Genomic DNA, 27,847 nt, shown 5'->3' on the forward strand with positions numbered 1-27,847 from the left:
TCATTCCTGATGAAGGGCTTATGCTCGAAACATTGATTCTCTTGATCGTCAGATGCTGCTTGACCAGCTGTGCTTTTCCAGCACCACACTCTTCGACTTGTCCATTGACAAAAGCAAAGCCCAAAGAGTCTCTTGTTACCTCTGGACCAGGATACCAAGGTTCAAATCTCACGTGCTCCAGAGGTATGTAATAACATCTCCGAATAGGTTGGTTAGAAAATATTCAAAAGTCAAAACCTGATTTTTTTTTCCCCAGAATGTGTTAATACATATTCCAGAATATGTACCTAAAGATAAAGAAATGAAAACTTTTCTATGCATGGAATAAAGGGCAACATTCAGGATCGGATGCTTTTCAAAGTATTTTAAAAACTGGACATTACAACTTGGTTCAACTTGATTTGTAAAGTGAAATCAGATTTTATTTCCACTGTTGCATATTTAAAAATCATGGAACTTGAAAGATTAAAAATTTTTATTCTTTTAATACATCAGCCTCATCACAAGTTAACTTCCCATTCTTTAGACTAACATTTCAAAACAAAATTATTTCAGATCAGACAGTCATTTTTAAATTGAACATTTAATTAAACCCATCAAGAAGCAATTTCTATAATTTATAACTTATTTCGATATTTTGCTATTTTAGGCTTAAGTTCACTATCTGTTCAACAATTCAAAGAATCATAATAACCACGCTGCAAATTGGCTTGTGATTCTGTATTCAAAAAATGGCAGTTTAATGTCACATAAGTATTCCAATAACTTTACACATCAACCTTTCTAGATTTAAATGCTAGATAGAAACAAAATTCAAATTGCCTTTTCAGCTATGAAGACCCACATTTAGTACATAGATATCAGATTAATATTGGGCTACAACTACATCATGAGAATTTGCTTGCTTGAGGTGGAGGTCCCAGAAATCCTCCTGCCTGTTTGGTAGCAGCACGTGACGGAGCAAGACCCAGTAGTTTCTGAATATTCTATAGGGAAAGAAAAACAATAGAAACAAGAATATAGTTTGAAATCAAGACTAGTAATAAGATTGAACACAACTTAGTTAAAAAATCTTTCTCAGTACTGTTAATTAAGGATTTCATCAGTACAGTCGTTAGAAATTATCTTAGTTCAAAAATGCAAGATATAGCATTAGGTTTGGTAGAGATGAGAAATAAAAACAAATAGGATCAGTACAGCCCAAGGACAGGCCCTTCAGCCCAAGATGCCGTGCTGAACATGATGCCAAATGAAACTAGTCCCTTCTGCATGCCCTTGGTCCAAATCCCTCCATTCCGTACATATTCATGCGTTTATCTAAAGGAGTCTTAAATGCCCTCATTGTATCTGCATTCCAGACTCCTACCACTCACTGTCCTTGCCTGTTTCAAGAGGTCCAACATCATTCCAGTGCCTAAGAAGGCTCATGCAGTACGTGTCAATGACTACCTCCCAGTAGCCCTAACGTTAGTGGTTATGAAGTATCTTGAAAGGCTGGTCATAGCTCCCCACTACTCTTGACCCATTCTAGTTTGCCTATTGGACCAAAAGATCCATGTCAGATGCCCTTCACTCCTCTCTAGGACATCTTGACACCAAGAACAGCTATGTAAGAATCCTACTCATTGACTACAGTTCAGCCTTCAACACTATTATCCCCTCGAGACCGATTACTAAACTTAGTGATCTCAGACTAAGCCCCACTCTCTGCAACTGGATCCTCAGTTTCCTGACCCACAGGCCACAATCAGTGAAGATTGGGGACAATATTTCATCGTCACTAACACTCAACAATGAAGCCCCCCAGGGGTGTGTACTCTGCCCCCTACTGTACTCACTGTATACCCATGCCTGCGGCGCCAAATACCAGACTAATGCCATTTATATGTTTGCTGATGAAACCACCACAGTCGGTCAAATCTCAGATGGCGACAAAACAGACTACTGACGGAAGATGGAAGACCTGGAAATCGGTGCACTGAGAACAACCTAGCTGTCAATCCCAGTAAAACCTAGGAACTCATTATTGACTTTCGGCGGCATGTTACTCATGCCTCCCTACATATTAACAGCACAGAGGTGGAACGAGTGGAGTGTGCCAAGCTCCTGGGAGGGGTCATCTACAACAAGCTTTCTTGGATTCTTCATGTGGATGCACTGGTTACAAAGGCCAAACAATGTCTCTTCTTCCTCAGACAGCTGAGGAAATGTGGCTCGACAGCAAATACGCTTGCCAACTTTTATAGGTGTGCCAGCGAGAGCATTCTATCTGGATGTATCACCACCCGGTATGACAACTGCATCATTCAAGATCAGAGACGGTTACAGAGAGTGGTGAACTCGGCCTGGACAATCACAAAAGCCAACCTCCAATCCATAGAATCCATCTACCAGGCCCACTGTCAAGGAAAGTCCGCCAGCATTCTTAAAGATCCATCTCACTCTGGCAATGTTTTCTACAACCTCTACCATCGAGGAAAAGGTACAGAAGCCTGAACACACGCACCAACCGGTTTTGTAACGTTTCTACCCTACTGTTGTTAGAATACTGAATGGACTCACAAATTCTTAATATTCACCTGTACTTGTGTTTTTGCCGTTGTTTACCTATTATTTACTTATCGATGCTACTTAACTCTGTGATCTTCCTGTGTTGCTTGCAAGATAAAGTTTTCCACTGTGCCTTGGCACACGTGACAATAAATTCAATTCAATTCAAAAACTTGCCCCTCACGTTTCCTTTAAACACACTGACTTGGTTCCCATTTACCATCCTGAGAAAAAGAACAGGAAATGACATCCCCACAGGAAATGACGTCACCAACCCAAGGAAACTTATGCTACCAGTGCTTCATCCAGAGGTTCACTGATTATGTTAACTAGTATGGTGACGAAACATCTGAAAACGAACCTTCCAGCTCAGCGAGCAAATCTACAGTACAATACAGTAAAATGGCCATTTTCCGGTATACCATCATTCTGAATTTTCATGCAATCTGCAGTCAGAAAGCAACCCCCCCCACTACAGCATGTGGTATCACCCCATAAAGTCCAAGTTTCAAAAGGGGAATTCAGTATTGTGATCGCCTGAAGACCTTACCAAGGGATAGCAATCGACTTATAAGAATGAGTGTAAATTTCCTTTTTCTGAGAACTGATTACTTGATTGCCTCTTTCTCACCCTTTTGATCAAAACCTCACTGATGGTATTTATGAGCAGTCGTGGCCACTTAGTTTCAAAAAAGCATGGTCACTTTATGGCAGCGCCAAGTCGTGTTCTACCAGCTGCCAATTCTTATGCAACTTGTATATTCAGACAACCAGCACTCTAATCCCTGTGCCTGCCATACACTGGGCAGATTATTCAGTGAGAATTGTTTAGGGTAGTGCTTAAACTCAATGTGGAGTAAAACGCAAAGCTAATCATTTTTCTACTGAAAACATCAAGGAAGATCAATTTGAAATAATAAATATCAAAACTTGAAAAAACTTTATCCACAAAAAATGTGAAATAAGATTTCTGCATCAGGAAACACCAGTCACAAGGAAAAATATACACATGCACACAAACCGCATGTAAACACAGGAAACATGAAGGAACTCTAAGTTGGAATTTATACTTCTTCCATCTCTTCCAAGGTGGCAAGCAAAATGTATTTGTCACCTCAATTTTAAAATTAAAACAAAACTCAACAAATCAAGTAAGACTCTTAACCATGCGTATACAAACCAATTCCACTCAACATTATTAAATAGAGAAACAACAGGAAGCAAGTTGAAAAACAAATCTGTTTCACTTAGGTTGTCACTTACTTTGTTTAAAATTGAAAACACAAACATTTACATCACAAAATAAACACCAGCTATGTTCAAGCGAAGTTGATCCAGTTTGATAATACATAGGTAAACCAGAAAGATACATTGTGAAATGAAATTAGCTTTTAAACCATTTGTGGTGGGATTAAGACAGACATAATCCAATACCACATATCAACTAGTTTGCACAGGAACGTAGTGAATTTTGTCAGGCTAATGCAGTGTTGGTTTGAACTGAACGACATTGGCTTGAATCCATATCACAGTGTACTATTACTTGTCATGATTTCCTTCCATATCGATTTTTATCAGCCAAAAAGTTAATTATTGTTAATAGAGGCTTTCAACTTTGAAGTCAGCTAAAGAAAGATTAGTCTTTGCCCATATATATTTATAAGGTTAGAGATTAATAGTGAGTTTTGATTCTATTTTCACTTCAAGTTTGACCTGGCAGTCTTTGCTCTGAGTAAATATTGTATTGGACAACTACATTTCTTTCCACGCCTCTTTCTCCTCTGCACTCTCCATGCTGTACTACAACAGTTTATTCCATTTATTCAATGGAATGATAGATGCTTACCTGACGAATGGACATTGTACATAAAATGTACAAGAAAATGAAAGAACAGTCGGTATAATCTTCTCCGAGAAGGTTGCGATGGGACAATCCCTGGATGTATGACAAAGGCACAAATGGGAGCTTAGCTACTACTCGTCCATCAAATCTGGAAAAAGAAACAACCCAAAATTATTCAAAAATAAAACAAAAAACTGATGATGCTAGAGTTCTAAAGAAGAATCACTGTATTTGAAACATTAATGCTGTTTTCTCTGCATAGGTGCTGTCAGACCTGCGGAGTTTTTCCAGCAATTCCCGTTGTTGTTCATTATAACTTACAGAAAACAGCTCATGGCAGAAATGTAAAAGTTAATGCACCTTGAATGATCTGAAAATCAGAAGATTCTATTGTACAGTACAACTGTCATGGTCCATTTCTTAAATAATAAAATAATGAAAAGAATGTGAATTTTAAGGAAGCTCAGATGACTCCTTTAACCACAAGGCAAAAACAACTGGCTTGCTAACTTCGAAACCTGTAGAATAATATAGTTCCATCATTTCTTTTTTCGGATGACCTATTATGGGTGGAATTAAATGAAAGTAAGTTACTGTACATTAAAAACAAAGTGAGCACAAAATTTAAACAACGTAATTGAAGGTATAAAGGAATTATTTGTTCCAGTTCATGGTACTAAAGAGTGAAAAATTATCAAAATACTAAAACATAAAAACAAAAATACTGTATTCTGGCGCTATTAAAGTGAATGATTTGAGTTCAGGTCCATGAACTAAGCAAACCAAATCAACAATTGCCCACTGAAGTTTATTTTTTAAAAACTGAAGGTGTCTACTAATGTTTAGAAGCTGTAATATTCAAACAATAGTGTCTTAAGGAGTAACATGCATATATGTGTGCTTGCATACTGTGTACATGCGAATACATGCACGTGCATGAGTATGTTGTTTACGTGAGCATTAGTGTGTGCTTGCGTTTTTTTTGGAGGGGTGGGAAGAAAAAGAAATGGGAGGGTTGATCTGACAACTTTCAGACAATGCCATTGAACACACTGAACAGTGTTCAAAGATTGTTTGCCAAATATTCCAAGAAGTCAGATTGGGAAAAAAGGAAATAAAATAAAATCTGAAAATAGATAGATAGTCAATTAATAATGTTTCGATCACTTGTGATGTAATAATTATTCTGACAACTTGTTTGTCATTTAAAGGTGATCATTTTTAGGAATGCTCAGTTGAGAAGGTCATCGGGGTCTCTCTTCCCTCCATTACAGACATTTACACCCAAGCTGCATCCGAAAGGCTAAGAGCCATTATGGAAGACCCCATGCACCCCTCGCTCAAACTCTTCTCCTTCCTGCCATCTGGCAGAAGATGCTGGAGCATTCGGTCTCTCACAGCCAGACTGTGCAACTGTTTCTTCCCCCAAGCCAGCAGGCTCCTTAAACACAATATGATTGGACTCTTTCCCATCTGAAATTCTATGCACAACTTTGAATTGCTGAGGAACAGTCTCATTTTTACTGCATCAGTTGTATACGGAAGAAATGACAAATAAAAGCTAGTCTATTCTGCTGCAAGTCAAGGCAATACCTGAACAAGGACAAAGACTTCTACAGGCATATTAGTAGAAGAATAGCATGGGCCATCATGAGACCCATTAGAGACCAAAAAAGGGGAAATTATGCATAGAGGAAGTGGATATGGTCAAGATGCTAAAAGTGTAGTTTGCATCTGCCTTCACCAAAGTGATGTTTTTCAAGTCATAGTGAGAGATAAGGTAGAGGAGACCTGGATGGACTAATAAAAATGAAGAGGAGGATTCAATAGTCAAATTGTATTTAAAAGTTGGTAAGTCACCAGGACGAAGTGGGTTTCAATGGAGGATGCTGAGGGAAGTAGGATTTATGAAGATTGTTCCAGTCATGAGGAACGTCAATTGGTTTTATGGATTGGATAAACTGGGGTTATTTTCCAGAAAGAAAGATGGTTAAAAGGAGTAGCTGTTTTCAAAATCATGGGATACCTTGACAGGAAACTTCACATGTGGAAGGGTCAAAAACCTAGTGGATACTGACATAGGATGCTTGGCAAGAGAGCGAACAGCAACTTGAGTTTTATTTTTGAAAAAGGGGAATGGTTAGCACGTAGAATATACTGCCTGAGAATGTGGTGGAGGAAGATGGAATTGTGGCTTTCAAAATGGAATTAAATACGTACATAAGGAGAAATCACATTTCAGAGTTACAGAGAAAGGGAGTGAATCTAACTTAGTTGCCCTTTCAGAAAAATCTAGGGAGAATGGGATAGTCTTAGTGAATCTTATATAAAACAACATTGCAAAGTTGACATCAGATGGCTCACAATAAAAACTTTAAACCAGATCCTCCAACAGCCGTTTCATAAAGTAATTCTTTGTGTGGAACTAACTCTTAAAGACCAAGAATATCTATTTTTCTAATCCCAGTTTTTAAGTGAATTGATATTATTACTGCACTTGGGAAAACAGGGCAAAATTCAGTCGGGGTTTCTAGACTATTCAATGATTACTGCGAAAAAAACCCAGCAGCCACAGTCATCTCAGATGACAGGACTTCCATGGCGATATAAACAATAATGAAACTATACTCCAGCAATGAAAGATATTAAACCCAAATAAAAATAACTCCATCCCAAAGTATATAATGCCTTGCTGCAGACTGAAAGAAAAAGGCTTCATAAATTTTACATTCTTTTACTTACACTGTAGTGCTCTCCTCTTAGTCACTGGCCATTATTAAATCAGAATGTGATGATAGAAACAAAGAACAGAGACAAATTGGAAATGAAATAGTAAAGTACTCATCTATCATGTGCAGCACATAAAACACAAAGAAAAAAGGCTTTTATAATGGGATAACATTTTGCCACTAAGACAAATTCTGAATATTTAACATTAAGAGAACATTTGATAGACGTCAGAAAGACAGAATAAATAAAAAGAAACTGAATTAAAATGCATTGCTCAATAAGATGGTGGATACTGATTCAACTGTAGCCTTCAAAGTGGAACTGAATAATGACTTCAAGGTGGAAAATTGCAGGGGAAAGAGCATAAGAGTGAGACTAACTGGCTCACCCTTCAAAAGAGCTGACACAGATTGAATGTGTCAAATGAGTAATTTCAGCATGATACCTATTCTATGCTATTAACATTCTACAAAGTTTGGATATCTAAAACAAATAAGTTTGAAGGGAAACCCATAATCAAATACTGAACACTTTATAATATAAACACATTTATTCCCAAATTTCCTGGAACCAAATCTCATCTGGGCATTAAATAGCATTTTATATTTTATAGATTTTTCTCATACACATTTCTTCTGTACTTATTAGTACAATCTGTTGTTCAGATGTCTCCATCTTACTTCCTACTCAATTAATTTCTAGCAAATACAGTTTTCTTTGTAAAGTTGAGTTCATATCACTCAAACATCACAACATCAGAATAGCTAAAGTAAAAGATACTTAAAAGGTATAGTTTTCAAATCATATTCCATAGAATTCATTTGTAAGGACAGGCATATTGCAATGACATGCTAGCCTATTAACAAATCACATAGGTTTTGGTTACTTTTTAATATATATATTATGGGATGTGAGTGCCACTGGCTCAGCCAAGACTTATTGCCCTCAAGGAAGTGGTGGTGAGCTACCTTTTTGAATTACTGCAGTCCATGTGGTGTAAGGACACCCTAGTGCTAATAGCAAGATTTTGACCTAGTGATAGATGAGGAACAACAATATAGTTCCAAGTCAGGATGGTGTGTAACTTGCAGGGGAGCTTGCATATGGTAGTGTTCTTATGCATCTCCTGCCTTGCCCTTCTAGATGCAGAAGTCATGGAGAATTGCAATGCATTTTGTAGATGATTCACACTGCTGCCACTGTGCACTGGTAGTGAAGGGTAAATGGAGTGCCAATCAAGCAGGCTGTTTTGTTTAGGATGCTATTGAGCTTTGAGTGCAATGGAGATGCACCCATCCATGCATTGACAGTATTCCAAGACAGTCCAAAAGGCCTGAGCACTACAGAATTTGCAAAGCACAAGTGATGAGACAAGATACAATTGCATGCTGCAGAATTCCCAGCATCTGGCATACTCTTGTAGCCTTAGAATTTACGTCTGGCCCAATTCACCTTCTGTGTAATGGTAAGTCCTACGATGTGTGAAGTGATGGTAATACTATTGAATGTCAAAGGAGAGATTGCTAGATCCTCTCTGACCTTATGACAATAGACAATAGGTGCAGGAGTAGGCCATTCTGCCCTTCGAGCCTGCACCACCGTTCAATATGATCATGGCTGACAGAAAGTAGATAATTAATAAAGCAGCTAGGATAGGTGTGTCAGAAACCACAACAATCATTCTGCGTGCTAGGTATATCCCCAACTAGTCTAAGAGTTTTTGCTGATTCCCACTGACTCCAGTTTTGCTAGGACTCCATGCTTGGTTAAACGTTACCTTGATGTCAAAAGCAGTCAGTCAGTCATTCTTGACTTCAGGTCTTTTGTCCAGGTTTACACCAAGGCTGTAATGTGGTCAGGAGATAAGTGGCTCTTACAGATCCCAGAGTGAGTGTCAGTGAGCATGTTATTATTGAGCAAGTGTCACTTGATAACACTATGACATCGTCTATCACTTTGCTGATGATTGAGAATAGACCAATGGAACAGCAATTAGCTGGGATGCATTTGTTCTGCTTCATGTGGACAGGATTTTTCAATTTCCACATAAGTACCAGTGTTGGAGTTGTATCAGGATTAGGGGCATGGCTAGTTTTGAGCGTAGTCTTCAATTCTGTTGCTGGAGTTTTGCCAGGGTAATCGCCTTTGCAGTGTTCAATGTCTCCAACTGTTTCTTAATATCCCGTGCATGAATTCAACTGTCAGACAGGGGACCTCAGGAGGTGGTCACAATATCCATTCAGCACTTCTGGATAAAGATGGTGTCAAAGACTTCGGGTTTACTTTTTCCACTGATGTGCTGGACTCTCCTGTCACTGAGGATGGGGCTATTTCTTCCAGTGAGTTGTTTAGTTGACACTGATGTGGCAAGGCTGCTGAGCTTCAAGCTAAGTGATTCCCACAGCTAATGAATACATCTATCCCACATGTTATTTGGAACACAAACAGTCTTATGCTGGAGCTTTAACAAACTGACACCTCGTTTTTAGGGTATGCCAGGTGCTGTTTCTGGCATGCCCTCTCTCACTCTTGATCACACCAAAGTTGAACTCCTGGCTTGATGGCAATGGTAAATGACGATGAAAGTCACAATGTTACAAGTTGAGGTTGTTTACAATCCTGCTGATCACTCCTATCAGTACTCTCACGAAAATATGCATTTGTAACAGAGTTTAGTGAGCATGAAGTCCGGTATATTTTTTCATTATTGGTTCCCTCGCCTCCAGCTGCCAGACTGAGTCTACTGCAATGTCCTTTAGAACTCAGTTAGTAGTGACACCAAGATACTTTCAGTGACAGACACTGAAGTGCTCTACTCAGTAAATTTTATTCCCTTGCCAACCTCAGTGCTATTCACAATCACAAACAGACCAGAAGTGTACAAGCCTCAACTTTTGCAGCACACTTTGGAAATGTCAATTACACAATGTGCATACATTTCTGTCCTCTGTTACTAGATCTTAGTATTAGTTGGGTTTTATATAGAGAGTGACAGAAGTCCTCTAGATTTTTCCAAAACCTCTGGGACAATAAAACTCATTCGTGAAAGATCAACAAAAATGAAGAGAAACATCAATTAAATTTATTTCCCTCAGCTTAATGAACTAGGTTACCAAAACTCAAGGAGCATTTTTGCCCAATAATTCAAAGTGTGAACATCAGTTGTGAACAAGGACAAATGGCCTTTTCTTTTAATCAGATTTAATGTTAAAGATTAATTAATTGGGTCGTAAATGTTTTTGACAGCATGATACCAGGGATACATGTACAATTTAATTGCATACTTAGCATTTAAAGACATATAACAAAGAAGACAACCATTTAACCCAGCTGTTCCAGCAATTCTAACCTTTTAGCTCCTCTCCCCTACTTTTCCCCACAGCCCTGCAATGGTCTTCCTGTGAAGCATTTAGCCAATGCACTTTTGATTACATTAGCAATGCTATTGGAAGCAAATTCAAACCATAATGCACATTTTAAACAAAAAATATAAATTTGGCTTTGATTGTTTTGCTAATTGCTTTAAATTTGTGTCCTGGAAAAATATAGGCACTGAGGGAGAATCCTCAAGGAAATAGTCATATGAGTCATTCTTATATTCTCTATATATATATATTTGACCTTGTATTACATTTAGATTGATTAGAAACCACCAGCTCCCATTATACTGGTCTTATGCAACAAATGGCAAACAGTATTTGCCAAGACCAGTAGCTGACAGCACTTGTTCAAAAAAAAAAGCAGCATTCACAACCACTGATCTTTGATGTTCTGGTAAATGTGCTGATTCAGATTGGGTGCTCATTGCTAACATCCAATATTATTTAACACTCTGGTTATACATACAAACAATCCATGACTGGACAAGAGTAACTCCAACAGCACTCAACAAGCCATCCAGGAAAAAACAGGGCACAAAGTGGCAGCAATATGTATGTACCATCAACTGGATGTACTGCAACAACTTATCTAGGCTCCTTCAAAAGCAACTTTTAAATGTGCAATCTCTACTCACAATGTGCAATCTCTACTCCCAGAGGAGCATGAGCAGTAAGTAGATGCATGGAAACACCACCAAGGTTTTCTCAAAAGGCACACACCATCCTGCCTTAGAACTCAATTGCCATTCCTTCATTTTTGCTCAGACAGAATCCTGAACTCCTTACCTAACAGCACTATGAATGTTCCCACACGTTCTCGGGTCAATGAATTCAATACACGGAGTGACATCGAACAATTCTTCCGCCGCCTTCGCCTCCGTGCCTTCTTCTTCAATCAAGACTCTCGCCCACCCTCTGACGACCCCTTCTCCCACCTCCAACACACCCCGTCCACCTGGACACCCCGTGCTGGCCTCCTACCTGCCCTCGACCTCTTCATAGCAAACTGCCGCCGCGATATTAACCGCTACCTGAACTCCCACACCCCTCCCACCCACTCCAACCTCTCACCCTCGGAACGCGCAGCCCTCCACTCCCTCCGTTCCAACCCCAACCTCACCATCAAACCAGCTGACAAGGGAGGCGCAGTAGTAGTTTGGCGCACTGACCTTTACACCGCTGAGGCCAAACGCCAGCTCGCAGATACCTCCTCCTACCGTCCCCTTGACCATGACCCCACCCCCCACCACCAAACCATCATCTCCCAGACCATCCATAACCTCATCACCTCAGGGGACCTCCCATCCACCGCCTCCAACCTCATAGTCCCACAACCCCGCACCGCCCGTTTCTACCTCCTGCCCAAAATCCACAAACCTGACTGCCCCGGACGACCCATCGTCTCAGCCTGCTCCTGCCCAACCGAACTCATCTCGGCATACCTCGACACGGTCCTGTCCCCATTAGTCCAAGAACTCCCCACCTACGTTCGTGACACCACCCACGCCCTCCACCTCCTCCAGGATTTCCGCTTCCCCGGTCCCCAACGCCTCATCTTCACCATGGACATCCAGTCCCTGTACACCTCCATCCCCCATCACGAAGGACTCAAAGCACTCCGCTTCTTCCTTTCCCGCCGTACCACCCAGTACCCTTCCACCGACACCCTCCTTCGACTGACCGAACTGGTCCTCACCCTGAACAACTTTTCTTTCCAATCCTCCCACTTTCTCCAAACAAAAGGAGTAGCCATGGGCACCCGCATGGGCCCCAGCTGTGCCTGCCTCTTCGTAGGGTATGTGGAATAATCCATCTTCCGCAACTACACTGGCCCCACCCTCCATCTTTTCCTTCGCTACATTGATGACTGTATCGGCGCTACCTCGTGCTCCCACGAGGAGGTTGAACAGTTCATCCACTACACTAACACCTTCCACCCCGACCTCAAATTCACCTGGACAGTCTCGGACTCCTCCCTCCCCTTCCTAGACCTTTCTGTTTCTATCTCAGGCGACCGAATCAACACGGACATCTACTACAAACCAACCGACTCCCACAGCTACCTGGACTACACCTCCTCCCATCCTGCCCCCTGTAAAAACGCCATCCCATTCTCCCAATTCCTTCGTCTCCGCCGCATCTGCTCCCAGGAGGACCAGTTCAAAATACGTACAACACAGATGGCCTCCTTCTTCAAGGACCGCAATTTCCCCCCCGACGTGGTCGACGGTGCCCTCCACCGCATCTCCTCCACTTCCCGCTCCTCCGCCCTTGAGCCCCGCCCCTCCAACCGCCACCAGGACAGAACCCCACTGGTCCTCACCTACCACCCCACCAATCTCCATGTACAGCGCATCATCCGCCGTCACTTCCGCCACCTCCAAACAGACCCCAGCACCAAGGATATATTTCCCTCCCCTCCCCTATCAGCTTTCCGTAGAGACCACTCCCTCCGCGACTCCCTTGTCAGATCCACACCCCCCACCGACCCAACCTCCACTCCCGGCACCTTCCCTTGCAACCGCAGGAGGTGCAACAATTGCGCCCACACCTCCCCCCTCACTTCTCTCCAAGGCCCCAAAGGAAACTTCCATATCCGCCACAGATTCACCTGCACCCACATCATCTACTGCATCCGCTGCAGCCGGTGTGGCCTCCTCTATATTGGGGAGACAGGCCGCCTACTTGCGGAGCGATTCAGAGAGCACCTCTGGGCCACCCGGACGAACCAACCCAACCACCCTGTAGCACAGCATTTCAACTCCCCCTCCCACTCCACCGAGGATATGCAGGTCATTGGACTCATCCACCGCCAAACCACAACAACGCGACGGTCGGAGGAGGAGCGTCTTATCTTCCGACTGGGAACCCTCCAACCACAGGGGATGAACTTGGACTTCACCAGTTTCTTCATCCCCCCTCCCCCCACCTTGTCTCAGCCGAATCCCTCCAGCCTGGCACCGCCTTCCTGACCTGCAGTCTTCTTCTTGACCTCTCCGCCTCCATCCTACTCCGACCTATCACCCTCACCTTGACCTCTTTCCACCTATCACATTTCCAACGCCCCTCCTCCAAGTTCCTCCTCCCTACCTTTTATCTTCTCCTGCTGAACACTCTCTGCTCATTCCTGAAGAAGGGCCTGTGCCCGAAACGTCGAATCTCCTGTTCCCTGGATGCTGCCTGACCTGCTGTGCTGTTCCAGCAATAAAGCTTCAGCACTATGAATGTACCAATATCTAAAGGACCACTGCAGTTCTAGCAAGCAGCTTATCACTACCTCAAGAGAAATTAGGGTTGGGCGCTGTGAGCCAGTGTCATACATCCCTTGATTGAATTTAAGATGAGTGATAGAGCAAAGTGTGCAGAGGACTGGGAAACTTTGCAGAGGAACATAGATACTTTAAGTGGGTGGGCAAAGGTCTGGCAGAGGGAATGCAATGTTAATAAATGTGAAGTCGTCAATTTTGGTCGGAATAACAGTAAAAAGTACTATTTCTTGAATGGTAAAAAGTTGCAGCATGCTGCTATGCAGAAGGACCTGGATATCCTTGTGCATGAATTACAGAAGGTACAACAGGTAAGACAAATGGAATTTTGTCCTTCACTGCTAAAGGAATTGAATTTAAAAGCAGGGAGATTATGTTGCAGTGGTGTAGGGTGCTGGTGAGGCCACACCTGGAGTACTGTGTGTAGTTTTGGTAACTTACTGAGGAGGGGTGCACTGGCACTAGAGGGGGTGCAAAAGAGGTTCATTAGGTTGATTCCGGAGTTGAGGGGTTTGAAAAACTGAGTAGACTGGGATCATATTCATTAGAATTTATAAGAATGAGGAGGGATCTTATAGAAACATATAAAATTATGAAGGGAACAGATAAGATAGACTTACAGAAGATGTTTGCTGGCAGGTGAAACTAGGACAAGAGGGCATAGCATAAAAATGAAGGGGAGCAGATTTAGGACTGAATTGAGAAGGAACTTCACCCAGAGGGTTGTGAATCTATGCAATTCCCTGCCTAGTGAAGTAGTTGACGTAAATGTTTTTAAGGCCAAGATAGAAATTTTTTTGAACATTAAAGAAATTAAAGGTTACGGTGAAAAGGTGGGTAAATCAAGCTGAGGCAACAAAAAGATCAGCCATGATCTTATTGAATGGCAGAACAGTTTTAAAGGGCCAGATGGACTCCTACTGCTCAGAGTTCTTATTTGCTGCTGACATGCCTTCCGAGAGGTGCACAGTACAGAAACAGACTCTTCGCTTATGCCGACCAGACATCCTAAGGTGCCGGTGTTGGAACTCGGTGGACCAAGTTAAAAATCACACCTGATGAAGAAGCGGCGCTCTGAAAGCTAGTGCTTCCAAATAAACGGGTTACACTATAACCTGGTGTTGTGAAATTTTTAACTAAATTAATCTACTCCCATATGCCAGCACTTGGCCCATATCCCTTTAAACCCTGCCTATTCATATACCCATCCAGATGCCTTTTAAATGTTGCAATTGTACCAGCCTCCACCATGTTTTCTAGCAGCTCATTCTGTACACACCTAACCTTTACTTGAAAAAGTTGTCCCTTTTAAATCTTTCCCCTCTCACCTTAAACCTGTGCCTGTAGTTTTGGACTCTCCTACCCATGGGAAAAGACCTTGTCTATTTACCCTATCCATGCCCCTCATGATTTTATAAACCTCTATAAGGTCACCTCTCAGCCTCTGATGCTCCAGGGAAAACAGCCCCAGCCTATTCAGCCTCCCCCTATAGCTCAAACCCTCCAGCCCTGGCAACATTCTTATAAATCTTTTCTGAACCCTTTCAAGTTTCACAACATCCTTCTTACATGAGGGAGACCAGAAGGAACACTTGCTAAACTCGTCTGATCTAGTTTATGTGCACACAAAACATTAAGTTTGCAACCAGCATGGTTCTAAAGGAGGTAGAAGGTAATTGGATAAAGACTAGATTGGGATCTGTAGCTTTTAGCAACTCACTGTGTTTACAACTATAATCTGGAATTCAGTGATCAGAAGCAGAAACACTAACTTTCAACACACGGAAAATGAAAAAATTTCAAACTATGAGGAAAGATCAGGGGTGGGGTCAACTGGATAACTTTATCCAAAGATAAACACTAACTCAATAAGTCAAATGTCTTGTTCTATGACTAAACAGGAAAGCAGAGCATGCAGCTCACTGTAGTATGTTCCTGCAGTATATGATCATGAAAAATAAAAAGAAAACCTTAAAAGCTTGCAGCAATGAACATTAGCAGTTTGCCAGTTATTTTTAGGTCACTGGACTTTACTGAACACAAAAAGACATATTACAATTACAAGTAACGCCCTCAACAGATGCTTGTTTACAGTGCCAGAAGATTTGAGTGGAAGTGGATGTTGATACCGTTTTCTCACCAGCTAATTTCCAGTTCTTTAGATGGTATTTCTTGTTGAGTTATTTCCCAATTGTGAAATATTTCCTCTGTATCAAGAAGCATGCTGTTATTGCTCGGTGTATAGAATTTAAGAGGGTTGGCACAACATTTAAAAACATTCTCCACCAACACTACTATCAGAAAGGTTCTGCAGCACGTGTTCTAATGCAACCACTATTTACCTCTCAAACCACTTTACTTCTCAAATTTCTGACTATTAACAGCAGAATTAAATCATACAAGACATTATATGAAAGACAGTACCGTCTTGATCAATGCAAATATATAAATAGCCTTCGTCAGTCCAAAGTCCCAAATCATAAGCTCAGTCTTGGGTAAGGTATAGTTGCCACAGTCCCAGAGAGGGGGGACTAGTGATGGTTTAACCTGAGGGTCACCATACCTCACGTGAAGGGAGAGGTTGCAAAGGAGAGTCCTTCATGGTTACCTCAGTTAGCGTGGGAATTAAACCCACACTGTTGGTGCCATTCTGCATCACAAATCAGCCATCCAGCCAACTGAGCTAATCTCAGTTTTACCTATCACTGAAAGAAAATTTACCCCTAGATCTCAGGACATATTGTGTGTGGAGAAAACAAAAAGCAGAGAATGACAGGAACATCTATCAAAAACAGTAATTAGCAAAGGACAGCGACCATGGAGAAATCCTCAGGTCACATCATTCTATGCTTCTTCATGGCAGCCATCATTTTATTATTTAATAGCCTTGTGAAATGATTTTAGAGATTTGACTGTTTGGCATTCTTTGGTTTTTGGAATTAAGCTACTCTATCAATATGAATGATTTTAAATCAAATTCTAGATTCTCAGAACTAATTTCAAAAAATGTAATATTTTACTTCTCAAAAATAAAAATAAACTATAGACATTAGGACATAGGAACATAAATATACAAAAAAAAGTCAAAAGATTATGCTAATGTGGTATGAGTGATGAGCATCATTTATACAATGCCCAATGTGATACAATGCAAATGATTTGCTGAAAACACATAAATGAGGCTGACGTAACAGTGACTGAATTATTTTTATGCATCAATGATATGTTTGATTTACATGTGTACAAATTCGCCATTGCTAGTGATTAAAGGTTATGCATTTGCAATTTCTATTTTGTTTGCTTGGAGTGGCCATGTGGCTGAGGGAAGTCCTGCAGCTAAGCGCTTAGGAAGTCTACAGTAGAGAAAAATGGCAGCAGACATTAGTTATTTTGGCGGCATCATGGGACTACCAGCAGTATTATATCATTTATCTAATGGTCAACATAATTATGAAGCAAAAAGCATCAAGCTATTTAATGCACATATCTTTTGTAGGATAAGAAATTAATTTTATTAATTGGCTTTCCTTACATACATTTTTTGTGACAGTATATTGTATTTATTTAAATATATAAACTGGATGACTGTATCATGTTGAAACATAATAGATAACCTCTGCACCCTATGCAAAATGGTAATGGTGACATTCTGCAATACCTCAGCAACCAGTTGTGGAAAATAGCTAAATCACATATTTGAGGTAAATGTAATAATCTGAAATCTATCATTCATGTATAGATTTAAAGAAAAATTCTGTTCACGATCACAAAATAATAAAAGCACAATATTGTATTATGTGTACTCACATGGAATTAAACATGCCCATCAAAGCAGTGAAACAGAATCCAATAGCAAACATAGACTTCATTCGCACCTAAAAAGCAAAGTTATAAAAAGTTAACAAATAATTCCTAAGGAAGACTTGATTTTCCTCAAATTAGAAACAGATTCTATATTGTTGAAGGATGAAGGATTCTACATAAAAACATTATGCCCAAATCCAGACAACACTTTTAAACATGGATTCTACATATTAAATAATTATTGCCTGAAGAGAAGATGCCAAAACGTGCAACTGCAGTGATGTTTGCATCCTTCAATAACTCCTGCTATATTTGTTACTATCAATAATGTGTAAGTGACCAAGTGAAAAGTACTGAATGAATTTTCTCTGCAGAAATCAGTACATTTTTAGTTGAACGCCATTATTAAAATCAATTGGTCAAAGTTTTACTTACCATTGAGAGGTCCCGATTATTATTTTTCAGTTTTTCCTCTTGTCTCTCTGAAAATTATGTTAAAAAGTTAAATTTACCTTTTATAAATAGAGAATATACAAATTTTCATTCCATATCCTGTTTTAGCTCATGCACTCTTGCAAATCCATATCTTCCAGGAGGGAGATTAAAAACAAATTAAGAGTAAATGATGATTCCCATGTGTGATGGTACTGTGCCTTTAAGAGATTTGTTCTGTGCTGTTTTTTTTCTTGTGGAGAGGTGCTGCCACAGTGGTGCTGCCACAGTGGTGACAGAATGTCTGCTTCAGATTAGTCCATACTAATTTTACTTTACTGAAGTATTTCAGATAAACAACATGAGCACAATACAGCACAATGGGTACACAATCTAGAAAAGGTATATATATATTGCTAATTTACCCTTTTATCAAGCTTAAGTCTTTATTGCACATCACAAGTAACTTACAGCATAAAGACAACATATAAACTTCCTCTCATTTTTATTTCTGTCAACCGTGGCCCCACAACACACTATTTCCTCTCCCTCATTTGTTCTAAGCTTCTCTGTAAATGCATCAATATTATTTGCTACAACTAGTTCACTTAGCATCAGTTTCAAAGTTGTAACATTCAATTACATTGCTTTAGATATTTTAATAATTGTGCCATCTTGTCCTAGAGTCAGTCCCACAAGCAGAAATAGTTTTATCACATCCACGTTATCCATTTCCTTTATAGCATTTTCTCAGTCTTCCTTTTTCCAGACCTTTCCTGAATGCTGCATCCTCACAATTCAGGTAACGTTGTTAATCATTCCATACTTCTGCCAATACATCAATTTCCTTCCCTCAATCCACTACACATCCTTCACCACCACCCTAAATCAATTATACACAATGCTTTGCCGATAAACTTTTACTGAATTGTACACAGAACTCTACACTGGAACCTTAGTTTTCATTTTAGATTGTTCTCTTTATCTTTGAGATATTTTTCTTAGGATCCAAATTTGAAGTGACCTGCAGACTACTCACAATTGACAGGACTGAGGAATAATTACTTGAAATGTAAGCACATTAATGGCAGAAAATCAAGTCACAATTCAGGCAAGAAATTCATACTGCGAAATCAATTCAATTTGGAAACTCGTATGATGCTATTTCAGTAGAATACAAAAAAATCAACATTTTAAATCTCACTGTACCTCGATATCCTGGGTCACAAGAATTCTTCATCTCAACTGATTCTTTCACACACTAACACAATGGTGGTTAATTCCGGTTACAGAGTATTAATTTGTCCACAAGACCGACATGTTAAATCTTGAATTTATTACTAGGCAGACTTTGTGTCAAACAATGCCTGCAAAAGTGGTGAGCCAAAACTAAGAAATAAAAACTAGACAAAAAGGAAACAGATTCAACATTTGTCAATTGGCCCACCCCAACAATTTCATACTACTTGGTTCAGCTGTTCAGTTCACTGTGTGGTTTTCTGGCACTACACATGACTATCTAACAAAGAAATAGCAAAATGGTAGAATTTTTTAAGATATTAAAATCCAATTGATGGTTGATCTTGGGTTCATGTGAAAGGCACCATATGCACAGAAGGTGTTACAAATCATGCTCTTGAAGTGAATAACTTCATCATATTATACTCTTCTCATTACCTATTTTCTTCTTTTGTTGTTTCCCTGCAGATTCCGTAATGGCCTCTTTCTTTTTCTCTACTGTAGGAAAAGGAAACAGTGAGAAATGAAAATTAGTCAAAGTTGAACTAAATGGACACTAATATAACAATGCACCTAACCCCATTGAAATCAGCCTTTCTCTCTATCATAGGACAGGGCTGAAGTCCTTGACAGACTGGTCTTCCAATTTAGTTTCACTTATTCACTTTCTTAATTTAATGAAACAGCATGTGCCTCTCTGTAACTGGATATGAACAATACCCAAGCAGAGTTGAGAAGAGACAGGTAATATTTGCAGTCTGAAAACGGAGTCATTACCATCTTGAAGTTAAAAGCACAGGAAGAATTACAATTTTATAAATGTATCAGAATTTATAGGAAAATAGATCTTGGAAGCAATATTTTTCATCCAGTTGATTTCCAGAACACATCAATGCATTTCCCAATTTACTACTTACATTTCTTACTCTGTTTTTCTACTTCTGCCTTCAGGCGTTTGTATTTGTCAGTTCTATACACCAGTACCCATGTGATACCTGAAAAGGCAAAAAGATTATTTTAATTCCCCTCTCTGGCCCTTTATGTAACGTGAAAAGCAACCAAATGTTATATTAGTTGTATGCATTCTTACCTGTTCAAAGTTAAGTCTTTTTGACTGAGATAAATATACAGAATATATACAGCATTGTAAAAAGCTAACTGCTCCATTCTCATTTCTGGAACAAAAATTCAATAGACAGCTTGGAGAAATCCAGCAGAGGCACAAATGGCCTCAATGTCCCAATTTTGTAATGTCCTTTAAAACATTTTTCAATTACTTATTCAGCTAACGTTTCAACAATAATTACAGATTCTGTTTCTCTATCTGTGCCATTGTTTTGTTTGTACTTTCCTTCTGGGTCAATTCCCACACCCCAAGATTCAGGTATTGTTTTCAGACTCAACAACATGCTCTACGCTGAAATAGGATGTATGACCCAGGGTCTGCTCAGCTAGCTTGCAATAAATATCCTCAATTGCTCCATAAGCTCAGATACCACATTTACTAAACATGCATGCATCTAGAACCTCCCATTTGGCAGATACCCCACAGCATTGCACATTAGAGGGGCAAAACAGCAAAGTCAATCTGTCTCTTTGATGTTTAACTTCAAATGTAAATGCTCGCAATTCAACTGTTCATTTACTCATGTGAACTTAATATCCAAGGCTAACCTACGCTTTGGCCATACTTCTTAGACTTAGCATAACTGTTCACAGTAGAGCCTGTGCCAGAGATTACAGTGCTGAAGACATTCCCTGCAGTTTTGAATGAAGACTAAATTGGGACGAGGGTGATGGTGAACCAAAAGCACATGTGAGGAGTGGCCCAGTGGCAATCCCGCTTCCAAAAGAAGGCTTCGCCCTCTGCATATGCAGTCCCAGAAATTCACATGCACATAGTCAACAGCCCAGAGTTGGCCAGGGAGCCATATGGCTGAAACACAACTGGACATGGAGATTGAGGCAAATCGTTTGCAAATCAATGCCAGACCCTTACCAGAAGGTCAGAGTATCTTGCTGGCTGGTGAGTACAGCTGGTAAAAGCAACATTTGCCATGCTTGCCTTCATTGGTCAGAGCATGGATTACAGGAGTCGCAACATCACGTTGCAGCTGTACAGAACATTGGTGAGGCCAATTCTGATCACCCTGCTTTGGAAGGATATTATTAAATTGTAAATGGTGCAGAAAAGATTTACAAGGATTTTACTGGGACTGGAGGGTTAGAGTTATAAGGAGGGGTCAGATAGCTGGGACTTCTTCCCCTGGAGCATAAGAGGTTGAGGTTTATAGAGATTTATAAATGAGGGGTATAGATAAGGTTAATAGCAAAGGTATTCCACAACCGCAAGGATAGGAGTCCAAAACTAGAGGACATTGGTTTAAGATGAGAGGGGAAAGATTTAAGAGAGACCTGAGGGGCAACGTTTTCACACAGAGGGTGGTGCATGTATGAAATGAGCTAGCAGAGGAAGTAGTTGACGCAGGGACAGTTACAACATTTAAAAGACATTTGGACAGGTACACAAATACGAAAGTCTTAGAAGGATATAGGACAAACGCAAGCAAGTGGGACCAGTTTAGTTTGGGAAACCTGGTCAGCATGGATAAATTGGACCAAAGTGTCTGTTTCTGTGCTCTATGACTCTATAACTGCCAGAGGGGAAACGAACGATCCATCCCAATTACATTAGATCTAAAACTCAAATCAGCCATACACTTAAAAATATGACATCTGCATGGTTACACCTCAAAAGATGACAATTTTTTGCCAGTCTTTTTCACAATAGAGAGACATCAAGCTTATGTTAATGATACTAGTTTTCATTTTATATCCTGTATATTCAGCTCATGTGCTTTAGTTATCGAAAAATCAATCGTAATGTCCTCATTTAAAGTATTTCACCATCACAAAAACTCAAAGAGTTGACAGGATCATAATCTTTCAAAGTCACTTTGCAAAGTACTGAATATCAAAGATCATTTGATGTGCTGTGCAATATGTTTGCACAGGTGCTGATGCCAAAAGTACATGAACATTAAACTGAAATCAACAAGCAGCAGTTAAACCATTAATGCAAAGTACTGGGCTGCTGGAAATTTGAACTAAAAATATAAAAATGCTGGAACATTTAATAAACCAACCAGTATCGGTGCAAGCTGGTGTTAAGATTTCAGTCTGACTAACTTAACTCTCTTTCTTCTTCCACAGATAATGTTTGACCTGCTGAGTATTTTCAGCATTTCAATGTTTTTAGTTTTGGCATTCACTGGTTGAGTGAATTTCAAAATTCACAACAGGGATACAAATCATACAGATTTGTATCCCTTGATGATTTTCCTTCATACAGCAAATGCTGGTCATTATAATTCTGATTATTAGAAATCAGTGTAAACATACAGTAGCTCTGAATAAGTGAAATATTTTCATTTGGAAGATTTGTCACCATCTAAAACATTGACGGAAAACCTCAATGAAGCACATAGGTCATAAATGTTGTTCAGCAATATGCCAAGGAACACCACTGAGTTTTAATATGTTCAAAATTCTGATATTGTTCATCAGATTTTACATCAGGTTTATTACATTCTTTTATCCTTAAACATTTTTTTGCCATCACAATCCTTTTATCCCCCACCCAAAACAAAAACTTTGCACGTTTCCCCAGAAATATCAGTAAACCCAAGAGATGTAATTTGGATTAAGGTATAAAAAATTTAGCAAAACAGTCATTGATATTTCAAAGAGGAAATTAAGATCAGCAGAGTAAAAAGGCTAGGCTAGATGGAAGGTTTTTGCCATTGTATTGCAGATAAACTATAGGTCTTGTTTAAATGTAATTGGGCAGATTTTACAAATAACTTGAAACATGAAAGGGAGTTGTGAACAGTGTGGAAGAATGTTGCAGGTTGCAGGAGGACTTGGATAAACTGCGGAATTGGGCTGAGCGGTGGCAAATGGAGTTCAATGCAGATAAATGTGAGGTGATTCACTTTGGGAAGGATGACAGGAAGGCAGAATATTTGTGAAGAATGACAGGAAGGCAGAATATTTGAGAAGAATAACAGGAAGGCAGAATATTTGAGAAGAATAACAGGAAGGCAGAATACTGGGTCAATGGAAAGATTCTTGATAGTGTGGATGTGCAGAGGAATCTTGGTGTCCACGTACATAGATCCCTGAAAGTTGCCATCCAGATTGATAGTGTTGTTAAGAAGGTGTATGGTGTGTTAGGTTTTATTGGTAGAGGGATTGAGTTCCAGTTGAGTTCATGCTGCAACTATACAAAACGCTAGTGTGGCCACACTTGGAATATTGTGTAAAGTTCTGGTCGCCCCCATTACAGGAAGGATGTGGAAGCATTGGAAAAGGTGCAGAGGAGATTTACCAGGATGTTGCCTGGTCTGGAGGGAAGGTCTTATGAGGAAAGGCTGAGATACTTGGGTCTGTTCTCACTGGAGAGAAGAAGGCTAAGAGCGGATTTGATAGAGACATATTAAGATGATCAGAGAATAAGATAAGGTAGATAGTAAAAGTCTTTTCCCTAGGATGATGTCAGCTTGGACGAAGGGGCACAGCTGCAAATTGAGGGGTGATAGATTTAAGACAGATGTCAGAGGCAGATTCTTTACTCAGAGAGTGGAATGCCCTGCCTGCCAATGTAGTTAATTCAGCCACATTAGGGAGATTTAAACAATCCTTGGATAAGCAAATGGATGATGTTAGGATAGTATAGAAGGATGGACTTAAATTAGTTCACAGGTCAGCGCAACATCGAGGGCCGAAGGTCCTGTTCTGCACTGTATTATTCTATGAAACCATTCACCAATTCATTTAAAGCTAAGTCAGTGCCAATAAATGACTATCTTTTCCTAACTTATTGTTCATTTCTAATTTCGAGATGACACCCAATACAGGTACAATCAATAGCCTCGAGTCTATTAAGCATAGTACTTAAATACTAATCACTTCAAAGTTTGGGAGAAGATTTGTAGCTCGGGTGCTCGTTGTTGTGGTTCTGTTCTCCGAGCTGGAAATTTTTGTTGCAAACGTTTCATCCCCTGTCTAGGTGACATCCTCAGTGCTTAGGAGGCTCCTGTGAAGCACTTCTGTGATGTTTCCTCCGGCATTTATAGTGGCCTATCCCTGCCGCTTCCGGTTGTCAGTTTCAGCTGTCCGCTGTAGTGGCCTGGACCCAATATACCGGCCACTACAGCGGACAGCTGAAACTGACAACCGGAAGCGGCAGGGCCAGGCTACTATAAATGCCGGAGGAAACACCACAGAAGCGCTTCACAGGAGGCTCCCAAGCACTGAGGATGTCACCTAGACAGGGGGCGAAACGTTTGCAACAAAAGTTTCCAGCTCAGCGAACAGAACCACAACAACTAATCACTTCAGCATATTGTAAAACCAAAAACTTCAGATTCTGCTGAATAAGAAAAAGGGAATTTGTGGTGTAGTGCTGGCATTCCTACCCTTGAACCAGGAGGCCAGCTCTCTAGACTCAAAACATTAGTGTGCTCTCTCTCCATGGATGCTGCCTGACCCACTGATCTCCAGCATTGGTTGTTTTCAGGCCCAGGGTCAAGTCCCATTTGCTCCAGAGGTGTGTAATAAAATCTCTGAACAGGTTGATAAGAAAATATGTATGACCAAATGTCTTTCAGCATGTTTTGGTTATTTAAGTATGAATAACCTCAAATTTGTAATTTATGAGCAGTAACATTCTTTTACACTGATCCACAAATCAGTCTTTAGCTACGTAAGGAATAATTCTTACATTTCAAATGGTAGGCTTCTTCAACTTGTAATCAGATAATTCAACATGGCACTCTGCCTTCCTCTGCTGCCCAGTCGTCATGCACCTACAAAACACTAACTCAGTTTGTCTTTCCACAGATACTGCCTAACCTATTTTTAACATTATGTCTTTATTTCAGATTTCCAGCATCTGCAGTATTTAGCTTTGTATTACTAATTAATTCACTAACACTTTTCTTTTAGGAATGTCTACTTTAAATTTCTATTTTCTCCAATGCGATTTCTGACTTTTTCTTCTTGTGTCTTCTCTTTCATTCTTTTTCCCTCCAATTCCTTCATGCTTTGACTTGCCTAAAACCTAGGTGAAAGTGAGGACTGCAGATGCTGGAGATTAGAGTCAAGTGTGTGGAGCTGGAAAAGCACAGCAGGTCAAGCAGCATCCGAGGAGCAGGAAAATCGACATTTTGGACAAAAGTCCTTCATCAGGAATTTTGCCCAAAACCTACTAAATTTCTAATTTTTCCAGTTTTGACTGAAGAAACACTAACTTGTTTTGCTCTCCAAGAATGCTGTAAAACCTGCTATTTACAGAACATTGTACAGGCTCAAGTCAAATAAGCATCAGGCTGTTCTACTACCCTCCTCCTTTCAGATACTCCAAATTCACTATGATCACTCAATCACGTGTATAACTTCACTTTCTCCAATTCATTTTATCACCAGCTTTCTTCATAGGTAATGAACTGCACCCAACAATGATACAAGTTTTGCATTCAAAATATCAAAATTCGCAACTGTGCTTTCAATATTATCCCAGTCCTTAGGACTTGTACCAGAATTTGATTTGGTTATAAACAAAATTGTACATAACACAACCTGTGTGGAAAACAAATGTTGTACCTAACCAAAGCTTTATGAAAATCTTCCATATTCTAACTCATATGAAATCTCATGAATTTTCTTTGATGGTAAATGCAAGCTCTGACCTAATGTCATCAAAGCGTTCTGAAAACTCTGATAGAATTGGGATAAATAGCATAAACAACCCACTTTTACTCAGAAAGCAAGCTATATTCCTCTAGTGACAGTGGGAAGAAAGAAACTCAAAAAATAAATTGTTGAAGGTGGGGATGTCAAGGAGGGAGGGCAGTGGAAGGGGAGTGGGGAAAGACCACAAGACCATAAGACATAGGAGTGGAAGTAAGGCCATTCGGCTCATCGAGTTCACTCCACCATTTAATCACGGTTGACGGGCATTTCAACTCCACTTACCCGCATTCTCCCTGTAGCCCTTATTTTCTCACGAGATCAAGAATTTGTCAATCTCTGCCTCAAAAACATTAAACATCCTGACCTCCACTGCACTTTGTGGCAATGAATTCCACAGGCTCACTACTCTCTGGCTGAAGAAATATCTCATTTCCGTTCTAAGTTGACGCCCTCTAATTCTATGGCTGTGCCCATAGGTCCTAGTCTCCCTGCCTAACGGAAACAACTTCCCAGTGTCCACCCTTTCTAAGCCATGCATTATCTTGTAAGTTTCTATTAGATCTCCCCTCAATCTTCTAAACTCTCATGAATAAAATCCCAGGATCTTGAGGTGTTCATCGTTTGTTAAGCCCACCATTCCGGGGATCTTCCGTGTGAGTTAATCTCCACTGGACAAGCTCCAGTGCCAGTATGTCCTTACTGAGGTGTGGGGCCCAAAATTGGACACACTATTCTAAATGGGGCCTAACTAGAGCTTCATAAAGTCTCAGAAGCACATCACTGCTTTTATATTCCAACCCTCTTGAGATAAATGACAACTTACATTCGCTTTCTTAATCACAGACTAAACCTGCAAGTTAACAATTAGAGAATGCTGGACTAGCACTCCCAGATCCCTTTGTACTTTGGCTTTATGAATTTTCTCACAGTTTAGAATATAGTCCATACCTGTATTCTTTCTTCCAAAGTGCAAGAACTCACATTTGCTCATGTTGAATTTGATCAGCCATTTCCTGCACCACTCTCCTAAACTGTCTAAATCTTTCTGCAGCCTCCCCACCTCCTCAGTACAACCTGACTGTCCGCCTAACTTTGTATCATCAGCAAACTTTGCCAGAATGCCCCTGGTCTCTTCATCCAGTGACTGAAGTCTTTCTGAAGTTAAATGAGGACCCTCCTAATGCCTCAAAAGCACTACCGCCTCGTCCTCTTCAACGTTCACCCGTAAACATAGACTTGTATCTGTAAGAGATGTCGTTGGTTTGTCTATATAGAGTCAACCTCCAATGTGTTTGTTTCCTTGATATGTTACTGCACAGATGCGAATTGCATTATGTATACACACAAAGATTCTTTTTATGAATAAAGTATATGTTTGAAGTTAAAAGAAAAAGAGTGAAAGGGAGAATAAAGGAGGAAAAGGGTGTCAGCGAGGCGGGATGAGGGGGGAGACAGGCGGGGGCGGGGGAATAATGAGGGGATGGGGATGGGGATGATGGGTGTTTGATGAGAACTGCGGGGGAGTGAGCTGTAAAGCGAGAGGGGGCGGGGCGATGGTTTGGGAATGAAGAGGAACGGAGTCCCGGGCCCAACAGAAAGTGCTCACCTTCGGCTAACAGGGCGGTACAGACCGAGATAAACACAATGAGAATGGTATCAGCGCACATGGTACTCATGATGCCAGGAGTAAAGTGATCCCCGAGGCTAGGCCCAGACTCCGCTCCCTTCGCCCTAGCAACAGGCAGAGGCTGCTGGGAGGAGGCGGGGGCAGAGGTCATAAAAATGCTTCTTTCCGCTGTCTAATACTGAACCGCGCGTTCCAATGTCTTTTTTAAAAAAGAAACTAA

General features: G+C 40.4%; 1 protein-coding gene across 2 annotated transcripts; it reads right to left on the reverse strand.

Annotated features, from left to right (window-relative positions):
* Nucleotides 1-390: 390 nt before the first annotated feature.
* tmco1 (transmembrane and coiled-coil domains 1) lies at nucleotides 391-27,847 on the reverse strand. Of its 2 annotated transcripts, none has more exons than XM_043699855.2 (7): nucleotides 27,607-27,847; nucleotides 20,162-20,239; nucleotides 19,683-19,742; nucleotides 18,009-18,055; nucleotides 17,577-17,644; nucleotides 4,397-4,541; nucleotides 391-986 (listed from the first exon to the last, which is right to left on the reverse strand). In XM_043699855.2, exons 1-7 carry the CDS (start codon nucleotides 27,776-27,778, stop codon nucleotides 888-890), a joined length of 669 nt encoding a protein of 222 aa, XP_043555790.2. In that variant the 5' UTR covers nucleotides 27,779-27,847; the 3' UTR covers nucleotides 391-887. The 2 variants fall into 2 exon arrangements, with proteins under 2 accessions (XP_043555790.2, XP_087846998.1); XM_087990872.1 differs by lacking the exon at nucleotides 27,607-27,847 and adding an exon at nucleotides 26,949-27,086.

Source organism: Chiloscyllium plagiosum, unplaced genomic scaffold, assembly GCF_037043375.1.
Source record: "Chiloscyllium plagiosum isolate Xiang-an unplaced genomic scaffold, Cpla_swu_hap1 HiC_scaffold_9, whole genome shotgun sequence".
Taxonomy (NCBI): domain Eukaryota; kingdom Metazoa; phylum Chordata; class Chondrichthyes; order Orectolobiformes; family Hemiscylliidae; genus Chiloscyllium; species Chiloscyllium plagiosum.

What these genes read in the sequence shown, in the direction of transcription:
- tmco1 (XM_043699855.2), bottom strand. Translation starts at nt 27,778, where the DNA reads ATGACCTCTGCCCCCGCCTCCTCCCAGCAGCCTCTGCCTGTTGCTAGG. An exon ending in ACAACAAAAGAAGAAAATAG is followed by an intron (nt 18,056 to 19,682) that starts GTAATGAGAAGA and finishes CATAATTTTCAG; the next exon opens with AGAGACAAGAGGAAAAACTG. An exon ending in GTACAATGTCCATTCGTCAG is followed by an intron (nt 987 to 4,396) that starts GTAAGCATCTAT and finishes CTTTCCCTATAG; the next exon opens with AATATTCAGAAACTACTGGG.